The 17749-nt window shown below is 68.1% G+C and overlaps 2 protein-coding genes, 1 non-coding gene and 1 pseudogene across 6 annotated transcripts; all 4 read left to right on the plus strand.

Annotated features, from left to right (window-relative positions):
• The first annotated feature begins 1317 nt into the window (after nt 1-1317).
• TBRG4 (transforming growth factor beta regulator 4) lies at nt 1318-8951 on the plus strand. 4 transcript variants are annotated; one of them, XM_059655979.1, is made up of 12 exons: nt 2408-2768; nt 2889-3352; nt 5117-5440; nt 5760-5931; nt 6177-6334; nt 6694-6804; nt 7306-7450; nt 7641-7886; nt 7984-8095; nt 8219-8333; nt 8691-8806; nt 8841-8951. In XM_059655979.1, exons 2-11 carry the CDS (start codon nt 2939-2941, stop codon nt 8790-8792), a joined length of 1899 nt encoding a protein of 632 aa, XP_059511962.1. In that variant the 5' UTR covers nt 2408-2768; nt 2889-2938; the 3' UTR covers nt 8793-8806; nt 8841-8951. The 4 variants fall into 4 exon arrangements, with proteins under 4 accessions (XP_059511960.1, XP_059511961.1, XP_059511962.1 ...); XM_059655977.1 differs by lacking the exon at nt 2408-2768 and adding an exon at nt 1318-1418 and having other exon boundaries at nt 8691-8951; XM_059655978.1 differs by lacking the exon at nt 2408-2768 and adding an exon at nt 1370-1388 and having other exon boundaries at nt 8691-8951.
• LOC132211600 (small nucleolar RNA SNORA5) lies at nt 5546-5671 on the plus strand (annotated as a pseudogene).
• On the plus strand, nt 5966-6099 carry LOC132211599 (small nucleolar RNA SNORA5). Its single transcript, XR_009447507.1, has one exon. It is a non-coding gene; the product is annotated as a small nucleolar RNA SNORA5 (small nucleolar RNA).
• Nucleotides 8952-11011: 2060 nt separating the features above from the next.
• Nucleotides 11012-17379, plus strand: NACAD (NAC alpha domain containing). The gene is made up of 8 exons (XM_059655963.1): nt 11012-11516; nt 12717-15890; nt 16004-16110; nt 16186-16257; nt 16465-16611; nt 16837-16989; nt 17068-17190; nt 17269-17379. The coding sequence occupies exons 1-8, from the start codon at nt 11450-11452 to the stop codon at nt 17281-17283; spliced, it is 3858 nt and encodes a 1285-aa protein (XP_059511946.1). The 5' UTR covers nt 11012-11449; the 3' UTR covers nt 17284-17379.
• The last annotated feature ends 370 nt before the right edge of the window (nt 17380-17749 follow it).

Here is a 17749-nt window from a genome sequence, read left to right on the forward strand (position 1 = left end):
GTGGCCTCCTCTGTAAGGGAGGCTCTGAGCCCAGGATTCCTAACCCACCAGCAGCTCCTCTCCTGTGACGCCCAGACCACAGGAGGCAGAGGCGGGGCGACAGGCAGGTGTGCGGGCCTGTGGCGCCCCCTGCCGGTAACCGTTGTATCTCCATCCCCTGGGACGGGGCCTGACTCCAAAGAGGGGGCAACAGAGGAATCCTCCCAGCTCCCTGGAGGGGCCCAGGACTCAGCTCGCAATGTCCCATTATTATTATTACAACGATCACAAAATGCACATTATTTAAAAGGCACCCCCTGAACCTGTTTAGAGTACAGTTCAGTGGTATTCAGCACATTCACGTCAGCACCCCATCCCCAGAACTTTCCATCTTTCCAAACGGACATGTCCTTATAGGGCGCCATCCCAGCCCCCGACGGGCTCCCACACACTTGCTCACCCACACACACACGCGCACACACCTGCATACACACTTGCGCACACACACCTGCGCACACACAGGCACCCACACGCGCGCACACCTGCACGCACACACCTGCACACACCTGCGCACACGCACACACAGGCACCCACACACCTGCGCACACACTTGCACGCACACACCTGCGCACACCCCTGCGCGCGCGCACACCTGCACAGAGAGCGGCGGCACCAGGGACGGGGGCGCGGAGGTGCCCGCGGGGGCTCAGGCCCGGCAGACGGACTGGCTTCTCTGTCGGCGCATCTGGACAGACGGAGACGGGAGGTGAGGGGCTCGGTGGGCCTCAGGCACAGTCACTAACCCCACGGGGGAGGGAACGTGGCGGGACGGGGCACGAGCGAGTCCACACCCAGGCCCCAGGTACCGCCTGCGCGGCTGGCCCCGCGCGTCCTCTTATAGTGAAACCTCAATCCTTACAAATCGGAAACGGCGCACAAAGTCCCAGAATCCTTCCTTTTCGTTTTTTAAAGGCAAGACGCAGGCGAGTTGTGCCCACGTTTCGGCAGGACGGCCGCGGCTGGGGCGGCCACGTGGGGCGGGGTCTGCGTGGGTCCGCGGCCCCACCCCGGCAGGCCCACCCCCGCTGCGGGGACAGAGGCCGGGGCCGGCCGCCTGCACACCCCGCGGGGCCCGGGGCCCGCTGCGGGGCGCACAGCCTCCCAGCCTTCGCTTCTGGGCTCTCATTCTCCTCCTCCCAGTTCCTAAACTGCACCCCGACCCCGCGCCCCACTTCACGGCGCCGAGTCTCCGCCCGCAACAAAGATGGCAAATGGGCCGCCGCCGTGACTTCCGGCCGTGTGCCCTCAACAAAGATGGCACCCGACCGGAAATGGGCCGCCGCCGTGACTTCCTGTCGGGAGACGTCCGCGAGTCTCGCTTCCGGCGGCGCTCCGTACGGGACAGGGAGGTCAGCGGCGGTGTCGGCCGTGGCCGCGGCGTAGGTCTCCGGGCGGAGGGGAGGGGCCGCAGCGCGCGGGTTCCGGGGCCGGAGCGTCGGCGGGGAGCCAGGACGGGTGCGCGGGCCGGCGCGGCAGGGCCTCGGGGGCGGGGGCAGCCCGGCCGGTCCTGGTTCGCAACCGGCCCCGCGTGGCGGCCCGCGAGCCCCGTCCTGGCCGTGGGGTCTCCCCGAGCTGCCTGGGCCCCTTCCGGACCTCGTTTCCTCCCCGGCTCGCGGGGTCGCCTTGGGGGAGCGTGCGGTGCTTCCCGCTGCCGGCTCGGTGCTCGCGCCGTCGACCTTGGGCCGGGATCCCCTCTCCCGGGGCCTCTCTCTCAGTCAGGCCGAGCTTTTTGTTTATTGTTACTGTTTTTATTGATTTCAGAGGAAGGGGGAGAGGGGATCGCGGATCGGCCGCCCCCTGCGCGCCCCGCACGGGGGACGGAGCCCGCCAGCCGGGCCTGTGCCCCGACGGGAGTCGAGCCCTGACCTCCTGGGTCGACGCTGCAGGAACCCACCAGTAAAAGCAGAATATAGCGGCCACATCCGGGTTCCGGGGAGGCCCAGGCTGCGGGTTGCCGCCTCCGGCACCTGCCTGCCCGGGCCACTCGGGCGGTCAGCGCCGTCGTTGGGATTTGCAGCGGCTTCTCGGAGGAGGGAACTGTGGTCTGGGCCCTGCGGCGGGAGGGGGGCCAGGGGCCCAGTGCAAGGAGGGCGCAGGGCCTGCTCAGGGCGAGGGGCGTGTTGCTGGGAGGGAGTTCTAAGCCTGTGGAGTGCCCGTTGCGATTGGTTTAGGAGTTTAACTTATTATTATTATTATCATTATTATTGCTTTCAAAGGGGGAGGGGGAGACGTCAGTGATGAGAGCGGGTCACTGACGGGCTGCCTCCTGGCGCCCTCCTGGGATCCGGCCTGCAGCCCAGAGCATGTGCCCTGCGGGAATGGAGCCGGAGCCGTGAGCTCCGGGTTCATAGGTCGATGCTCAGCCAGGGAGCCACGCCGGAGCCACGCCGGCCGGCTGTGTCCGTGTTTGGAGTAGGTCGGTGCAGACTTGGGGAAGCTCGCTCTGTGTCTAAAAGTATAAAAATGACCCACGGACGCTGTGGGATGTGGATTCTGTGCCCAGGAAGGCTCAGGAGAAAGTGATAGAAAACATCTTACCTCGTCGTCTCTCCTCATTCTTAATCCTGAAGACACTTAACATTTGAAAACAAATCGCCAGCCCTTCTGGTTCCTGAGCGAGTGAGGGGCGCCTGATCTGACGAAGCACCATCAGGGCTGAAACGCCCCCAGCCGCCTGCGTGCGCCCTGCTGTGGCGTTCGGTTAACCTCTGAGGTCTTTGCTCCAGGAGGTGCTGTCCTGGGCATGGGGGGGCCAGGAGGTGCGGGCTGAGCGTGGAGCCGTGCCTGCGCCTCCATCTCCCTGTCACGGCCTCCTGTCTGCGCACCAACCCCTGCTCTCTTTCCCTCAGGGCCTTGGAATGACTTGCTAGGAGTGCCGCCTCCCTGCCGCCCGGCCGTCATGGCAGCTCGCCTGGTGAAGCGATGTGCCTGCCTCCTGAGAGAGGCCGCCCACCTAGCCCCTGCTGGGCCTCCGGCTGGCCGCCTGAGCCTGGCCAGGGTGGCCCCTAAGCCTCTGACTTCCTCAGCTACCTCACCCAGTTCCCACTTCCCAGCTTCCTCGTCACAGCGCCTGGAGAAGGAGCAGGCGATCGGCCCCTGCCCGGAGCGCCAGGAGGTGGACGAGCTCATCAGGAAGGCCACGGGGCCGGAGGAGCTCCTGGAGCTGCTGGGTGGCGGCCACGGCCTGCAGCAGGACCAGGCGGCCCTCGTGGTCATCAGGCTCTCTCGCCTGCTGTCCGAGAAGCCAGAGGACAAAGCCTTGCTCGTGCAGGACGCCCGCTTTCAGCAGCTCCTCCAGCTTGTCAACAGTCAGGTGGGTCGCAGGCTGTTCAGGTGGAAACAGCAGGGGCACTGAGGCCACAGCCCGTCTGTCACTTTCACACCTTCTCTCTGGTAACCCTCCCGGCGGCCCTGTTAGGTGGAGGGTGCCAGCCTGCTTCTGCTTCTGCTTCTGCTTCTGCTTCTGCTGCTTCTGGTTGTGCTCTGCTCATTGGCGCGCCCCCTCCCCGGGGTCTGGCTGATGGCGGCTCACTCTCAAAGCTTGAGGAGGTGTGGGTGTTCAGCCGGTCCGATTCCCGAAGGATGAGGGTGGAGATAGGGGAGAATATAGCTCATAAAAATCGCCTTGATTGTCCTGGCTGGGGTGGCTCGGTTGTTGGGCAACTTGCCCTGCACCAGGAGGTTGCCAGTGCCATCCCAGGCCCATGCAGGGCTTGAGCAGGTGGCAGCCAGTCAAAGTCCCTCTCACATCGATGTCTCTCTCTCTTTCTCTATCCCTCCCTCTCCTCCTCCTCCTCTTCTCTCCTTTCCACTCTCTGAAAATCAATGGAAAAAATATTCTCAGGTGAGGGTTTGAAAAAAAAGTAAAGTGACCTTAACCAGTTAACTGCCACAGTATTTTGAATTTAACTTAAAAAGTTCCCCCGCTTGCGTCTACAGACACTTACGGCGTACAAATGGCTAACTAGGGGCCCTCCTGTCTTAAGGCTGTAATTCTAGTTGTTATTGAATAGAGACACGATTGAAGCAAATCTGAGGAAACTAAACGTGATGAAGTTTAAACTGTAACAAACTGGGAGCCAAGTACTGACCATGCGAAGGGTGACCAGGCTTTTTTAAAATCCTTCTTGCCGTCCAGGAACCGTCAGAAAGACGCAGGCGCTGGGCCTTGTGACACTGAGGTTAAACTCTGTTCCCTCCCCACCTGTCACAGCAGCGTTTGCTTCTCACTCCGTGTGAGTGGCTTTGGTCCCTCTCGGCCGCACGGTCCCCGTATGAAGACAGAGGCTGGGACCGGAGTCTTGTGCCACCCGTAGTCAGAGCACAGACTCGCCACCTCCCGTGGGGGTGGGTCTGGGCCACGCCACCTCCCACGGGGGTGGGTCTGGGCCACGCCACCTCCCGCGAGGGTGCGTCTGGGCCAAGGCCCCTCGGGTGGCTTCATGTTTCTCTGGGCCCTGGAGACACTGCAGGGCCCAGCGGGATCACTCCTTCAGAGCTCGCACGGAGACCTGGGAGGTGGGGGTGCGGGGTGCAGGGGGCAGGGCTGATGCCAGACCACCGGTTCCCTCAGAGACAGGGGAGTGGCGTGTGACACAGGGGGTGAGGCCTGCAGGTGCTGGTCCCTGCCGGGTTTTGTAAGAGCTGGTGGGGGCGGCAGCTGCCGCCTCCTAAAGCCTGGGAGTGGGGGTGGCAGGGCTCTGTGGTGCCGACATGTCTAAGGGCAAAGGGCCTCCCTGTGCGGCTTCGAACGAGGGCCGGCTGCTTTGAAGAAAACTAACAGCTAAAGATCGTCATTGTCTTCAGCAAAGGAGCGAGTTTGCTGACAAAACTGGCCCGTCTGGGCCCTAGGTGGCCCCACAGGCCTCCCTCTGGCCTCGGCCTGGACGGGCCTGCAGGTGGGCAGCAGAAGCGGGCGGCCTGGCGGGCAGGGCTGAGCACAGGTCAGGTGTGAGGACACTCCAGGGTCTTACCTCTCAGAGTTCTTGCTGCAGGTGATGGGCTGGACAGCCGGCCTGGCCAGGGCAGACACCGGTGCCTGCCTGGGTGCCGGCGTGACCCTGCCTGTGTCCCCCAGATCACCACCGTCTGGCACGGGACTCTCGTGAAGCTGCTCCGGAGCCTCTACACGCTGGCGCTCCCCACCACTTCCAAGGAGCTGCTGTCGGTGGAGCAGGAGGTGCGCTGGCGCTTGCGCAGGCTCAAGTTCAAGCACCTGGCCTTCCTAGCCGAGTCCAGCGCCGCCTACATGCAGGAGCGGGGCTCCCGGGAGCTGCTGGCCGAGCTGCTGCTGAACCTGGAGCGGCGCTGGGTGGAGGTTGAGGACGGCCGCACGCTGGTGGCCCTCCTGACAAAGGCGGGGTCCCTCTCGGAGCCGCTGATGAACCACCTGGAGGACAAGGTACTGGGGCTGAGGGCAAGGGAGAGGCAGGGTGGGCGGGCCTGCTGGGTCCCTCCCCCGCCCCCCCCCCGTGGCCCAGGCCAGCCCCGAGGCTCAGCTCCCAGCCGACAGCCAAGTCAGTTCAGCCCCGTCCCCCATAGCCGGGCTGGCCACATGGCTGCCACAACAAGGGCCGCCGTTCAGTGGCCCTGGGTCCCCTGCCCTGGGCCCTGCAGGGGGCTGTGGGTAGTAAGCTCAGGCCCAGTTGCTGTCTCGCAGGGGCTGCGCTGCATGGGACCCCGGCAGGGGCGCCGAGCTGACCCTGGGCTGTGGTTGACAGTGCCTGGACCTGGTGGAGCAGTTCGGCCCGGAAGAGCTGCAGAGGGTGCTGGTGGCGCTGGCGGCTCAGAACCGGCGGTCTCTGCCCTTGCTGCGGGCCATCTCCTACCACCTGGTCCAGAAGCCCTTCCCCCTGAGCAAAGGCGTCCTCCTGGACCTGGCCTATGCCTACGGTGAGCCCGTGCGCAGAGCTGGGGGCGCCCTGGCTGCAGCCGTGTCAGATTCGGTGCCTGTCCCCCCGTGGCAGGCACCGGCCCGGAAGGCTGCCATAGAGACAATGTGGCCCATGGGCCCTGGGCCCCTCTGCTGGGCCTCAGGGATAAATTTGGCTACAGACACCAAGCTCCTAGACCTGAGGGCCGGGCTGGGGTGCTGGGTGGGCCTCCAGGTGAACCCCAGGGTCTGCTCTGTCCCGAAGGCAAACTCGGCTTCCACCAGACCCAGGTGTTCCAGCGCCTGGCCGCCGACCTGCTGCCCCACGTGCCCGGCCTCACGTCCGGCGAGGTGGCCCGCTGCGCCAAGTCCTTCGCCTTCCTCAAGTGGCTCAACCTGCCCCTGTTCGAGGCCTTTGCCCAGGTGAGCAGGGTGCACACCTGAGTCCTGGGGTTTGTCAGGAGGTCCAGGGGCTAGAAACGCCCCAGTGCAAACATGGGGTTCCTGCTCTGCATTGGAGGGACGCCGTAGCGGGGAGAGAACGATTTCTCCCCGTGCTGCAGTCATGGCGGCTGCAGTGGGCACCGAACTGGCAATCTGTGCGGGTGGCGAAGCTGAGACCCCCCTCAGCTGCCACAGGGAGCTCGTGTGAGGAAGACGGTGCCTGTGCTGAGGTGCATGGGCACCTGGTCGGCACAGCCGTGCTGGGCGGGTTCTGGGGCTGCTGCCAGGCAGAGAGGGTGTGGACACTTCATCCTGCCCCCCTGCCTCCCTGTGCCCAGCACGTCCTCAGCCGGGCCCAGACCGTCACCCTGTCCGACCTCTGCAACGTGCTGCTGGCCTTCGCCCGCCTGAACTTCCGTCCGGAGCAAGAGGAAGCGTTCTTCAGCCTGGTACGGTCTCCCGGCCCTCCCTGCAGGCGGGAAGGAGGGAGGCCGTGCAGGGGCAGGGGGCAGAGCGAGCCAGCTGGAGCCAGACCTCCCGGGTTGTCTGGGGGCAGCACTCGACCGTGGGCCAGGGCAGCTGCAGGCCCAGGAGGCGCCCTTGGGCGGGCTCACTTCCTGTCTCCGCCTTAACGCCCCCGAGGCTCCGACCCACTGGCAGGGTCTCTGTAAGGGCACCACCCCGGCTGCGTCCACTCGAGCCCTCAGTCCCTCTCGGGGCCGGAAATGCCTCCCGTCCTGGGGCCACTCGGACGTTCCTGGAGAGGTGGTTTGTGCCTCGCCTTCTGCCCATGGAGGGGCCAGTGGGAAAGCCCAGTTGAATGTCCTTCTGACCCGATTGGTCCCAGGGGATTTGGATGGTTCCTGGCACCTTTCCCAGTGGCGGCCTCGCACCCAGAACATCTGCGCATACTGAGCAGAGCCTCCCCTGCACCCCTCCCTGTCCCCCAGGTACATGAGAAGCTGGGGAGTCAGCTGGCCGACCTGGACCCGGCCCTGCAGGTGGACGTGCTGTGGGCCCTGTGCGTGCTGCAGCAGGCCCGGGCGTCGGAGCTGCAGGCCGTGCTGCGCCCCGAGCTGCACACCCAGTTCCTAGGTGAGGGCGGGGGCCCGTGTGCTGCCCAGCCTGTGTGCGCTCGGCCAGGTGCGGTGGGAGCCTCTAGGCCCAGTGCCAGGCCAGGAGCAGGGAGACGAGGGGCCAGGCTCCCCAGCGTCTGTGCTTTGCCGTCTGCCTGCGCGTGACCCATCGGGTCCTCCTTCCCCCCCCACTGCACCTCTTCCCGTAGGTGACAGGTCCCCCAGGGGCCAGAGCACCTTCCAGAAGCTGCTGCACATCAACGCCACGGCCCGGCTGGAGCACCCCGAGTACGCGGGCCCCCTGCTGCCGGCCTCGGCCTTGGACCCCGGGCCCCCGGCCCCTGAAAGGAAGGTGACGCCCCTGCAGAAGGAGCTGCAGGAGACCCTGAAGGGGCTGCTGGGGGGAGCTGACCGGGGCCGCTTCTCCGTGGCCACGCAGTACGGCTGGGTTCTCGGTGAGCCTCCCGCCCGTCCACCCAGCTAGGGCCTGCCCGCCCCGCCCTGCCCTCCACGTGGGGACAGCCGACCATTCCGTCTGCTGCCCCTCCCCAGACGCAGAGGTGCTGCTGGATGCCGAAGGCCAGTTCCTGCCCCTGAGGGACTTCGTGGCCCCTCATCTGTCCCCGCCCTCGGGTGGCCAGCTGCCGCCACCTACGGCCAAGAGGTAGGCCATGCGCCTAGGTCCTCCCCGGTTCCTCTTGGTGTTGCCCTGGCCTGCTCTGCCCGGCGCTGCCCAGCCCTCCGAGGACAGACACGGGCAGCCCAGTGGCTCCTCTCCCTCCCCCAGGCTGGCCTTCCTGCGCTGGGAGTTCTCCAACTTCGCCAGCCGCAGCAAAGACCTGCTGGGCCGCTTTGTGCTCGCCCGACGCCACGTGTTGGCTGCCGGCTTCCTGGTGGTGGACGTGAGTACCTGTCGGGCAGGTGGTGACCGAAGGGGGCATGTCAGCGGGGCTTCAGGTCCTGCTCCCACCTGCACAGCCAGGGCCTGTTGGGGGGGTTGAGGGGGGGGGCAGGATGCCCAGGTTCAAACCAGGTGAGCAGCACCGAGCCCGCTCTCGCCTGGGAGACTTCCGTCCCTCCTGCTCCTTCCAAGAGGTAGCCTGTGAGCGCCACAGGCGATGCTGCCAGCTCTTTGTTAAAACAACTGAAACATTTGGGAGCCGCTTTTAGCCCGAGTGGTTGAGGCCGGCACTGGTCCCACGGCCCGGGCCTGCAGGGTGGAGGCTGGAGCTGTGCTGCTCACGTGGTGCCGCCCCCAGGTCCCCTACTATGAGTGGCTGGAGCTCCGGTCCGAGTGGCAGAAGGCCGCCTACCTCAAGGACAAGATGCGCAAGTCGGTGGCAGAGGAGTTGGCCAAGTGACCTGCCTGCATGGACTGTGCCCGGGGCCGGGCTCCCGGGGGCCAGGACGTGGGCCCGGGGCTGCAGGCGGCAATGAGGACAGACGTGCAGGGCCTGGGCCAGCAGCGCTGCGTGCCCCTGCCCTCTCGTGGGAAATAAATCTTTAACTTTGGTTTTCAACACCAGGAGGCCTCCTGCGCTTTGCCGTGACCCCACGCCGTCCACCATGCTCTCGCCATCCCCCCCCCACCCCCCCCCCCCGTCTGCTGTGGGCAGGGGTGGCCCCGAGGCCTCTGCCCTGTGCCTTCCCTCCTCCCCCATCAGCAGAACCACTTGTTCGAGAGGCACGGAGCTGGGCAGAGGGGGCTGGCTTCCCACAGGCAGCCCGTCACCCAGCTGCCTGGCTGTTCTGCCACCCACAGACCTTCCTCGTGGACGTTCACATGTGGCTTCCCATGGCAGGGCCTGTGGTCAGCCAGCTCAGCCTGAGTCCTCAAGTTGTGAGACCAGTGGGTGCTCAGTGCCTGGCTTGGGGTTCTAATTGGGGTGTGAACAGTTGTCCTGGAGGTGCCCTCGCACCCATGGTCAGGTGGTCCTGTGCTGGCAGGGTCACGAGAGCCCGATATTTGGGGGCGTTGATGCAGGAGACCTCTCTCGTCTCACCCGGACTCAATGCCAAGTGCTGCCTGGTGCCGGGAGGACATGGCTCCCCCCTCTGCTCCCTCACCAGGGAGCACGCTGGGCACTGGCCTCCACCAGTACAGCCGGAAACAGCGGGCATGGTGCCGAAGGGCCCTCATGCCCCGTGCCTGTCCCAGCTGTTGCCCACCCTCCTCGTTAAACCTCTGCTCACAGGCTGCCGTAAAGGGGGAGCCCCCAGGCGCCACTGCATAGGACAGTCATTTGCACAGCCAGGCGGGGGGCAGAGAGAAGGCGTTCTGAAGCTGGTGATTCCAAGACCAGGCAAGATGGGGCACCCCAAGGTGAAGGACCAGCAGGGACAAGCACCCGGGGTGCAGAGCCTGCTCGGGTCTGGGAGTCCTGCTAAGGAAGTGTGAGCTGCCCACCACCCCAGGGCCCACCAGCCCTGCTCTCAGCCCACAGGTTCCTGGGTTCCGATCCATTCTCTACCTGGTTCCTTTTTGTGACTCGGTGATTGCAACACCCCCTGCTGGGGGTCCATGTGACCTGGTCATGGGTCAGTGCTCAGCCACGTAACCACGCTGGCCAGGCTGGTTGGTTCCTTTTCTAGCTGTGATTTTCCTGGTACGGTGGGTGATTTTTATTGTGTCCTGGACAGGCGATTGGATTTGAGGTTTATTCTAGCGACAGCCATCCTATTGGGCTGCGCACGCAGGTCCTGTGGCTTTGCATCACTGTTGGCCTCATGCCACCCGTCTCTGCTGTGTCCCAAGGTGGGGGTTGGGAGGTGCCTGGTGGTGGGTGCCCCTTGCCAGTGCCTTCACCGCCCTGTAGCCAGTGGGGCGAAGTGGGCTCCCCTTGTCGGGGTCCTCCCAGAGGTGGCAGGACTGCGTTCCTCGGGGGCAGAAAGTGCCTGCCTGGTCCTGGTGGTCGGCTGGGCCCTCCTGTCGGGGCTGCCCTGGGGTCCCTCACTGGGGCTTCCCTGAAGTGGTCTTGTTTCCGGCATTTACCATGGGGGGGGGGGTCGGGGGGGGTGAGGGGAGCCCCAGCCATCTCATCCAGACAATCCCGGCCCATGGAGCAGGGAGGCGAGGGCAGGGGACTCGGAGGGGCGACTTAGCGCCCCTGGGAGGGGCGGGAGGAGGAAGAGGAGCAGGAGTCCCAGACGGACGGTTCCCAGCGACGGGGGGGGGGGGGGGGGGGGGCGCCCCGGTGGGGGGTGGTGTGCACCCGGGGCGCACGGCGGAGGTTGGGCGTGAACCCCCTGGCCCCGCGGGCTCGGGGTGGAGCCGTGGGCAGGATGGAGGACACGCCACCCGCCAGCACAGCTGCTGACAGTGGGTGCTCCCGCCCCCGCCCGGTCTGGGGGACAATGACGGTCTCCCTGAGCCTGGCACGGCGGTCAGACCATCGGGAGCGAAGGCCCGAGTCCTGGGTGGGGCGGGCGCTGCCGGGAACCGGGCGGCCACCAGGGAGGGAGGGAGAGGAAGGGCGGGCGGGGCACTGACTGTCCCGCCCTGGTTTCTCGGAGCCGGAGGCGGTTGCCATGGGGACCGACCAGGGACCAGCCAATCACTGCGGAGCTGCGGGCCCCGCTCACCTCTAGGATGGAGGCGCTCGCTCCGACCCGACCCGGACAGGTGGGGCCGCGCAGCCTCCCCAAAGCACCCAGTCCCCCGACACTTGCAGCTGCCTCGGCCCGCACCCTGAGATCTGGCGACCCCACCTCTCCCCGACCCGGCCGAAGTGTGATGCCGCCCGGGGCCCCGCCTCCCGCCGCCGCGAGCCCCTGGCCGTGAGAGGGAGGGAGGCAGCTCTGCGGAGACGGTCCGCTCCGGGAGGGCGCCCCCGGGCGGGAGGACCCGCGCTCGCAGTGCCTGGCGGCGCGCACGCTCATTTGGGCACCGGCGGGCGGGGCGGCGTGACGTCACCCATTGACCCCCACCCCATCCCGGGCGAGGGGCGGTGGCCTCCCAGGCTCCACCGGACGGACGCACGGAGGCACCGGGACGGAGGGACGGGCGCGCGGCCAGGCCATGCCCGGGGAGGCGGCCCGCGCCGAGCTGCTGCTGCCCGAGGCGGGCGGCCCGGGGGTCCGCACAGGTGAGGCTGCGCGCTTCCCGCGTGCGTCCCCGCCCTCGGTCTATCCCTGCCCCCGCCCCGTGTCCTTGCGACCCCTGAATGCTGACCCCGCCCGCCCGCCGCCCCGGGACTGCGGGAAAGGGGGGGGGGCGGTGCTGACCGGGAGTCCCGGCCCCGGCGTTCCATTGTCTGCGCGGAGCTGCCTGGGCGGGTCGGATCTGGACGGAGGCGGCGGTCCCCCTGAGTCTGGGGACACTTGTCCCCCACTTGCCTGCAGGCCACTGGGCCGCACTGGTCCCGGAGGGAGGCCAGAGGGCACCGCGGTGGGGGGGGGGGGTCCTGGGGGTCAGGGCCGGGGCAGTTTGCCGCAGGCAGGCCTCGTCCTGGGCGGCCAGGAAGACCTGATGGGGCCGGCGCCTGCTGGAGGTCAGCCATGTGCGACTCAGGGCCAAGGGCACCTTGCTGCGGGCAGAGCGCCTGGGGATGGGGCTGTGCCGGTCCGGGGGCTTGGCCTCCTTCTGAGTCCAGAAAAGGGAACAGGGCTGGTATCCCCAGACCCAGAGCCTGGTGACCTTGAACCAGTCACTCCAACCTCGACCTGTAGGCCTCCCCACACTGCAGCCTTGGCCCAGCTCCTCCCTCCCGCTGCCCTGGGGCCTCGGGCTGATGTGGGTGGGTCAGGGTACCATGCCGGGCCCAGCCTCCGGCGCCTGCCCTGCCCGCCACACCCACCTCAGGTGCCGGGTGTTGCTCACACCCCAGTGGACCCAAAGGACCCCTTTTCAGAACCCCCTGGCCCCCCGGCGCCCAGCAGTGTGGCCCCAGGGCCAGGCCTGCTGCAGGCAGATGGGCACTGGGCAGGGTCACCTCAGAGCTTCGCCTCAGGTCTGGTGGACACTTCCCTCTGCAGACAGAAAGCTGAGGCATAGGGACCCTACCCGGGTGGAATGTTCCAGGGCCCTCTGACCCCGGAGGTCACGGGAGGGGCGGGCAGAGGGTCACAGGCAGGGAGCCGCGGCATTGCTGCCAAGCACCTTGCAGAAAAGCGGGGTGCCCGTCTGTGCCACAGCTGCGCCCACACACGGACCCCAAGCTGGTTGCTGTGGTCAGACCTCGGAAATGCTCCCCGACATAGCGATGACTGCTCCCCGTCCCCTCCAGGCGGTACCCCTTCCTGGGGGCGCGGGTGCCAGCCCTCCTCACGCCCTTCTCTCTCCACAGACGGGTCCTGTGACACGGCCGCAGCCACCACTCCCAGAGGGGACCAGCCTGAGCAGTGTGCCCTGACCCCTGGGCCCAGCCCCCTGGACCTCACCTTCCTGCTCAGCAAGCCGGGTGCCCGGCCCCCGCCTGAGGGAGCCAGCGGGGATGTGGGGCCTGGCCGGGCGCTCTCAGCCTGGGCGGTCCCCATGGAGGGGGGCCCCAGCCCAAGGCCCCCCGAGGTGCAGCCTGCCGAGCGGCCTCTCCTAGCCACCCTGGAGCCCCGGATTGTGATGGGGGAGGAGACGTGCCAGGCACTCCCACTACCCTGGGCCGCCCCGCCACAGCTCAGGGACCCGGAGGGGGGGCCTGCCAGCCTGCACTCCCCCGCGTCGTGTTCTCGGGGTGACCCTCCTGTGCCTTTTCCTGCCCCAGACCCCGATTCCTATTTCACACCTCCTTCCACTCCCAGTGAGACCCCTGCCTTGCTCCCCAGCTCCGGGCCCTGCAGGGACGCCCAGGCTGAGGCCAGGCCCGTGGGGGACTCACCGCCCACCTCACCCTCAGGCTCCTACGTCACCGCGGACACAGAAAGCTGGGCCTCGTCCCCTTCCCCTTCCTGCTCCCTGAGCCTGGCTCCCGAGGAAGGGCTAGGGGTGCCCTCGGGCCGCGGCTTCTCCCCGCCCGGTTCTGAGACGCTGGAGCAGGACTGGCCCCCCACAGGGTCCCCGGGGTCCTCGTCCCCTGAGTCCAGCCTCTCCACGGACAGCAGCTCCTCCTGGGACCAGGAGGGCCACTTCTTCGACCTGGATGTCCTGGCCCAGGACCCAATGATCCCGGCCGCCCTCCTGCCGTTCCGGGGCAGCCTGCTCTTCCAGGTGGAGGCGGTGGAGGTGACGCCCCTGTCCCCCGAGGAGCGGCAGGAGCAGGAGCCAGAGGCTCCAGCCGCCGACGGGGACGGGGCCAGCGACGACAGGGACGACAGCACCTTCGCCTCCTCCCTGCGGTCACTGTCCGACCTGTCAGTCACCGAGGGCGTGGACGAGGCCTTCGCCTTCTGGGACGACACCTCTGCCGCCTCCTCGGACCCGGACTCGGCCTCCTACCCTGGAGCAGATGACGAGAGACTGTACAGCGGGGAGCCCCACGCACAGCCCGCCGCCGCCCTGCAGGTCGGCCCCGTGGTCTCCGAGGGAGACGTGAGCACGTTAGTCCCCGGGGCCGGCCCCGCTCCAGGCCCCGTGCCCCCGGTGGCCCTGGCCCGCCACGCCCCGCTGGAAGCCTCAGGGGCCACAGAAGTGACCGCTCAGGCTGGGTGGCAAGGAGCAGGCCTCATCGCTGGAGCAGGGCCCGTGCCCAGGGCCACACCTGGGTCCTGGCAGGAGCGGGCCTGCACCACCCCGGCCCCTGAGCCCAGGACTGAGCCCCAGACCATGCAGGGGGCGGGCAGGGCACCCAGCCCAGTCGCTCTGCAGGCCCCGAGGGCAGACGCAGGCGGGGCCCCCAGGACCCAGCCCATGGCCTCCGCGGCCCAGGGGGCAGCTGAGGGGAAGGGCATGGGCTGCACTGGAGACCTGGAGCCTCTGGACCTGAACCAGACCCGCCAGGGTGGCCGGGAGCTCGCTGCAGATGCGGGGACATCCTGGGCCTCACGTGGAGATGCAGGCCCCCCCAAGCCTGCCTTGGAAACCCCAGACACCCCTGAGCCCGCCATGGAGGCCCGAGACAGACCTGAACTCACCTCAGAGGCTCCTGACACCGCAAAGATCCCAGACCCCCCCACTTTCACCCCGGAGATCCTGGAGCCCACTGCGACCATCCAAGACCACCCATACACCCCCACAGAGGTACTGGGAACCCCAGGCCTCTCCAAGGAAGCCTTGGGCCCCCCTGAGCCTGCCTCCGAGACCCCGCACCCCCCAGAGGATGCCTCGGAGACCCCGGACCCCCGTGAGGATGCCTCGGGGACCCCGGACCCTCCAGAGGATGCCTCGGAGACCCCGGACCCCCGTGAGGATGCCTCGGAGACCCCGGACCCCCCAGAGGATGCCTCGGAGACCCCGGACCCCCCAGAGGATGCCTCGGAGACCCCGGACCCCCGTGAGGATGCCTCGGGGACCCCGGGCCCCCCAGAGGATGCCTCGGAGACCCCGGACCCCCGTGAGGATGCCTCGGAGACCCCGGACCCCCGTGAGGATGCCTCGGAGACCCCGGACCCCCGTGAGGATGCCTCGGAGACCCCGGACCCCCGTGAGGATGCCTCGGAGACCCCGGACCCTCCAGAGGATGCCTCAGAGACCCCGGACCCTCCAGAGGATGCTGCAGAGACCCCGGACCCTCCAGAGGATGCCTCGGGGACCCCGGGCCCCCCTGAGCCAGCCTCCAGTGGAGAGGAAAGCGCCAAAGGCCTGCTGGCGCCCAACAGGGGGGCCCACCTGCCTGCTGGTGTGGGAGCTGAGGCCCCCGGGACAGGAAACCAGGGGGACAGAGGGTTTGAGTCAGCACCCCAGGGCGCTGGGAAGGCTCCTGGGAGCGGCTGCCCCGAGGGAGGGCGGGTGCAGCCCCAGAGCCCAGCAGAGGGCAGAGGGGGCCCCCCGGGGCCCAGGCTTCTGTCGGCTGTGGCTTCTGAGTCTCCACCCAGGGCTGTGCCCAGGGCGGGGAGCAGCTGCCCCGAGGAGCCCACCCCCGTGTCTTCACCACCCTCCTCCAGGCGGGAGCGGGTGCGAGGTGTGGGGGGTGATGAGCAGGCCCAGGCGGCCCCCGGAATCCCCGGCCCCTCCCCACTGCAGCCCCAGGACGGGCAACCAAGGCGTGAGCCCTCCGTGCCCAGGATCCTCGCTGGGGCAGCCCTGCCCCCCGCAGCGGCCCCTGTCCCCTGCCCCTGCCAGGGTCCGCGGGAGAGCTCGGGGGACGGGGAGGACCTCCCGTCGCCCCAGGCAGGAGCCCCACGGGCCGCTACCTCCTCAGGAACCAGGACCCACCCCCGGGAGTCCAGGCAGCGCATTGGCCTCCCGCCCCACCCCTCCCTCCTCGGCCCCAAGGTGACCCCCACGGGGGGCCTCCATGCCAAAGACCCAGCCTTGCGGCCCCCACTCCCCTGCCAAGTGCCTCCTGGCTCCGGGCCCCGGGGCCCCGCCAGCCCTCAAGGGCCCCCAGCCACCCAGCAGCAGGACGAGCAGGACAGCCTGGAGGAAGGTGAGGCCTGGAGGAAGGTGAGGCCGGGCGGGGGCGCTGCCCACCAGGGGCAGAGGTGGGGGGGCGGGGGGCAGGCGAGAGGAAGGGCCGCCTCACCCCTCCCCCGTCCCCAGAGCCGCCTCCGGCCCCTGGCAGCTGCTCGGACAGCCACGGGGAGTCGTCGGGGGAGCCAGAGGAGCAGGACCTCTCGAGACCCCAGGCCCCTCGGGGCCCAGCCCAGGTGCCAGCTGAGGGGGTGCATTCGGGGGGCGGGGGCTCCACCCCCACCCTGGGTGCTCAGACCGCCCTTCCCCAGGCCGCAGCCAGTGGCACCGAGGAGACTGCAGCCAAAGCCAAGCAGAGCCGCAGCGAGAAGAAAGCCCGGAAGGTGGGCTGGGGGCTGCTCCCCTGGGGGTGGGGGGGTGGTCAGACAACCCCCACCCGGGACTGGGGCCCCTCCCACCACCTCCCACCCTGGGGTGGTGAATCCCATGGGGGTGGGCGTTGGGGTTCCTTCTTGAAACAGCCGGGCCCTGTCAGGCTGCGTCCAGCAAACGGCTCTCCCGACCCGGCCTGAGCCTGCCACCGCCCCCAGGCCATGTCCAAGCTGGGCCTGAGGCAGGTGCCGGGCGTCACCCGCATCACCATCCACAAGTCCAAGAACATCCTCTTCGTCATCGCCAAGCCCGACGTGTTCAAGAGCCCGGCCTCCGACACCTACGTGGTCTTCGGGGAGGCCAAGGCCAGCAGCGTGGGCAGAGGGGGCAGGGGCGGGGCCAAGGCCAGCAGCGTGGGCAGAGGGAGCGGGGCCAAGGCCAGCAGGGCGGGCAGAGGGGGCGGGGCCAAGGCCAGCAGCGTGGGCAGAGGGGGCGGAGCCAAGGCCAGCAGGGGGCGGGGCCAAGGCCAGCAGGGGGGCGGGGCGGGGAGCCCAGGCGTGGCGCTGACGGCCGCTCTGCTGCGGCTGCAGATCGAGGACCTGTCCCAGCAAGTGCACAGAGCTGCCGCCGAGAAGTTCAAGGTGCCCGCGGAGCCCTCCACCCTAGTCCCTGAGTCGGCGCCTGGGCCCCGGGTGCAGCCGGAGTATGAGGAGGAGGAGGAGGAGGGCGAGGAGGAGGAGGAGGTGAGGACGGGAGCAGGTGGGGGTGGGAGGGTGGCTCTGGCTGGGCAGGGGCAGCCCAGCGCCTCCTGTGCCCCCCAGGTGGACGAGGCGGGCCTGGAGCTGCGGGACATTGAGCTGGTGATGGCGCAGGCCAACGTGTCCAGGGCCAAGGCCGTGCGGGCGCTGAGGGACAACCAGAGCGACATCGTCAACGCCATCATGGTGAGGGCTGGCCCTTCAGACGCCCCACCTGGCTCTGCTGGGCCCCCTGGCCTGACCCTCTCCCCCCATTTCCTGCAGGAGCTGACCATGTAGCCACTGGCCAGCCGGCCCCCCACCCCAGTGCTGCTGCTCAACCAACTTCCACCCCTGCCCCGCGGCCCTCAGCCAAGCGGGTGAGGCAGGACCTCCCGGAGCCCACACCCAGGACGGTGGTCCTGCCCCATGTCCTCCCCCGTGGGGTGCGGCCTCCATCCCTCTGTTCTGGGGTGCCCAACGGTCCCCAAGATTATAGGCAGTCTGGTCACTTGGCTGTGGGCAAGGTGTGGGCCAGGGGGCTGGGGTTCCATAAGAACACCAAGCCTCGGGCGGTTCCCACAGGGGGTTCCTACAGTAAGTTCCCACAGGGGGGTTCCCACAGGGGGTTCCTACAGGAAGTTCCCACAGGGGGTTCCCACAGGAGCTTCAGGAAGGAGACGCTGCAGGAAGGCGGCCCTGGCTTCTGGTGGCCTAGCTCCCAGGGTCACCGTCCTCGCCACACCCTCCCCTTCAGACAGAACAC

The sequence above is a fragment of the Myotis daubentonii genome, chromosome 10 (genome assembly GCF_963259705.1).
Source record: "Myotis daubentonii chromosome 10, mMyoDau2.1, whole genome shotgun sequence".
Lineage (NCBI taxonomy): Eukaryota > Metazoa > Chordata > Mammalia > Chiroptera > Vespertilionidae > Myotis > Myotis daubentonii.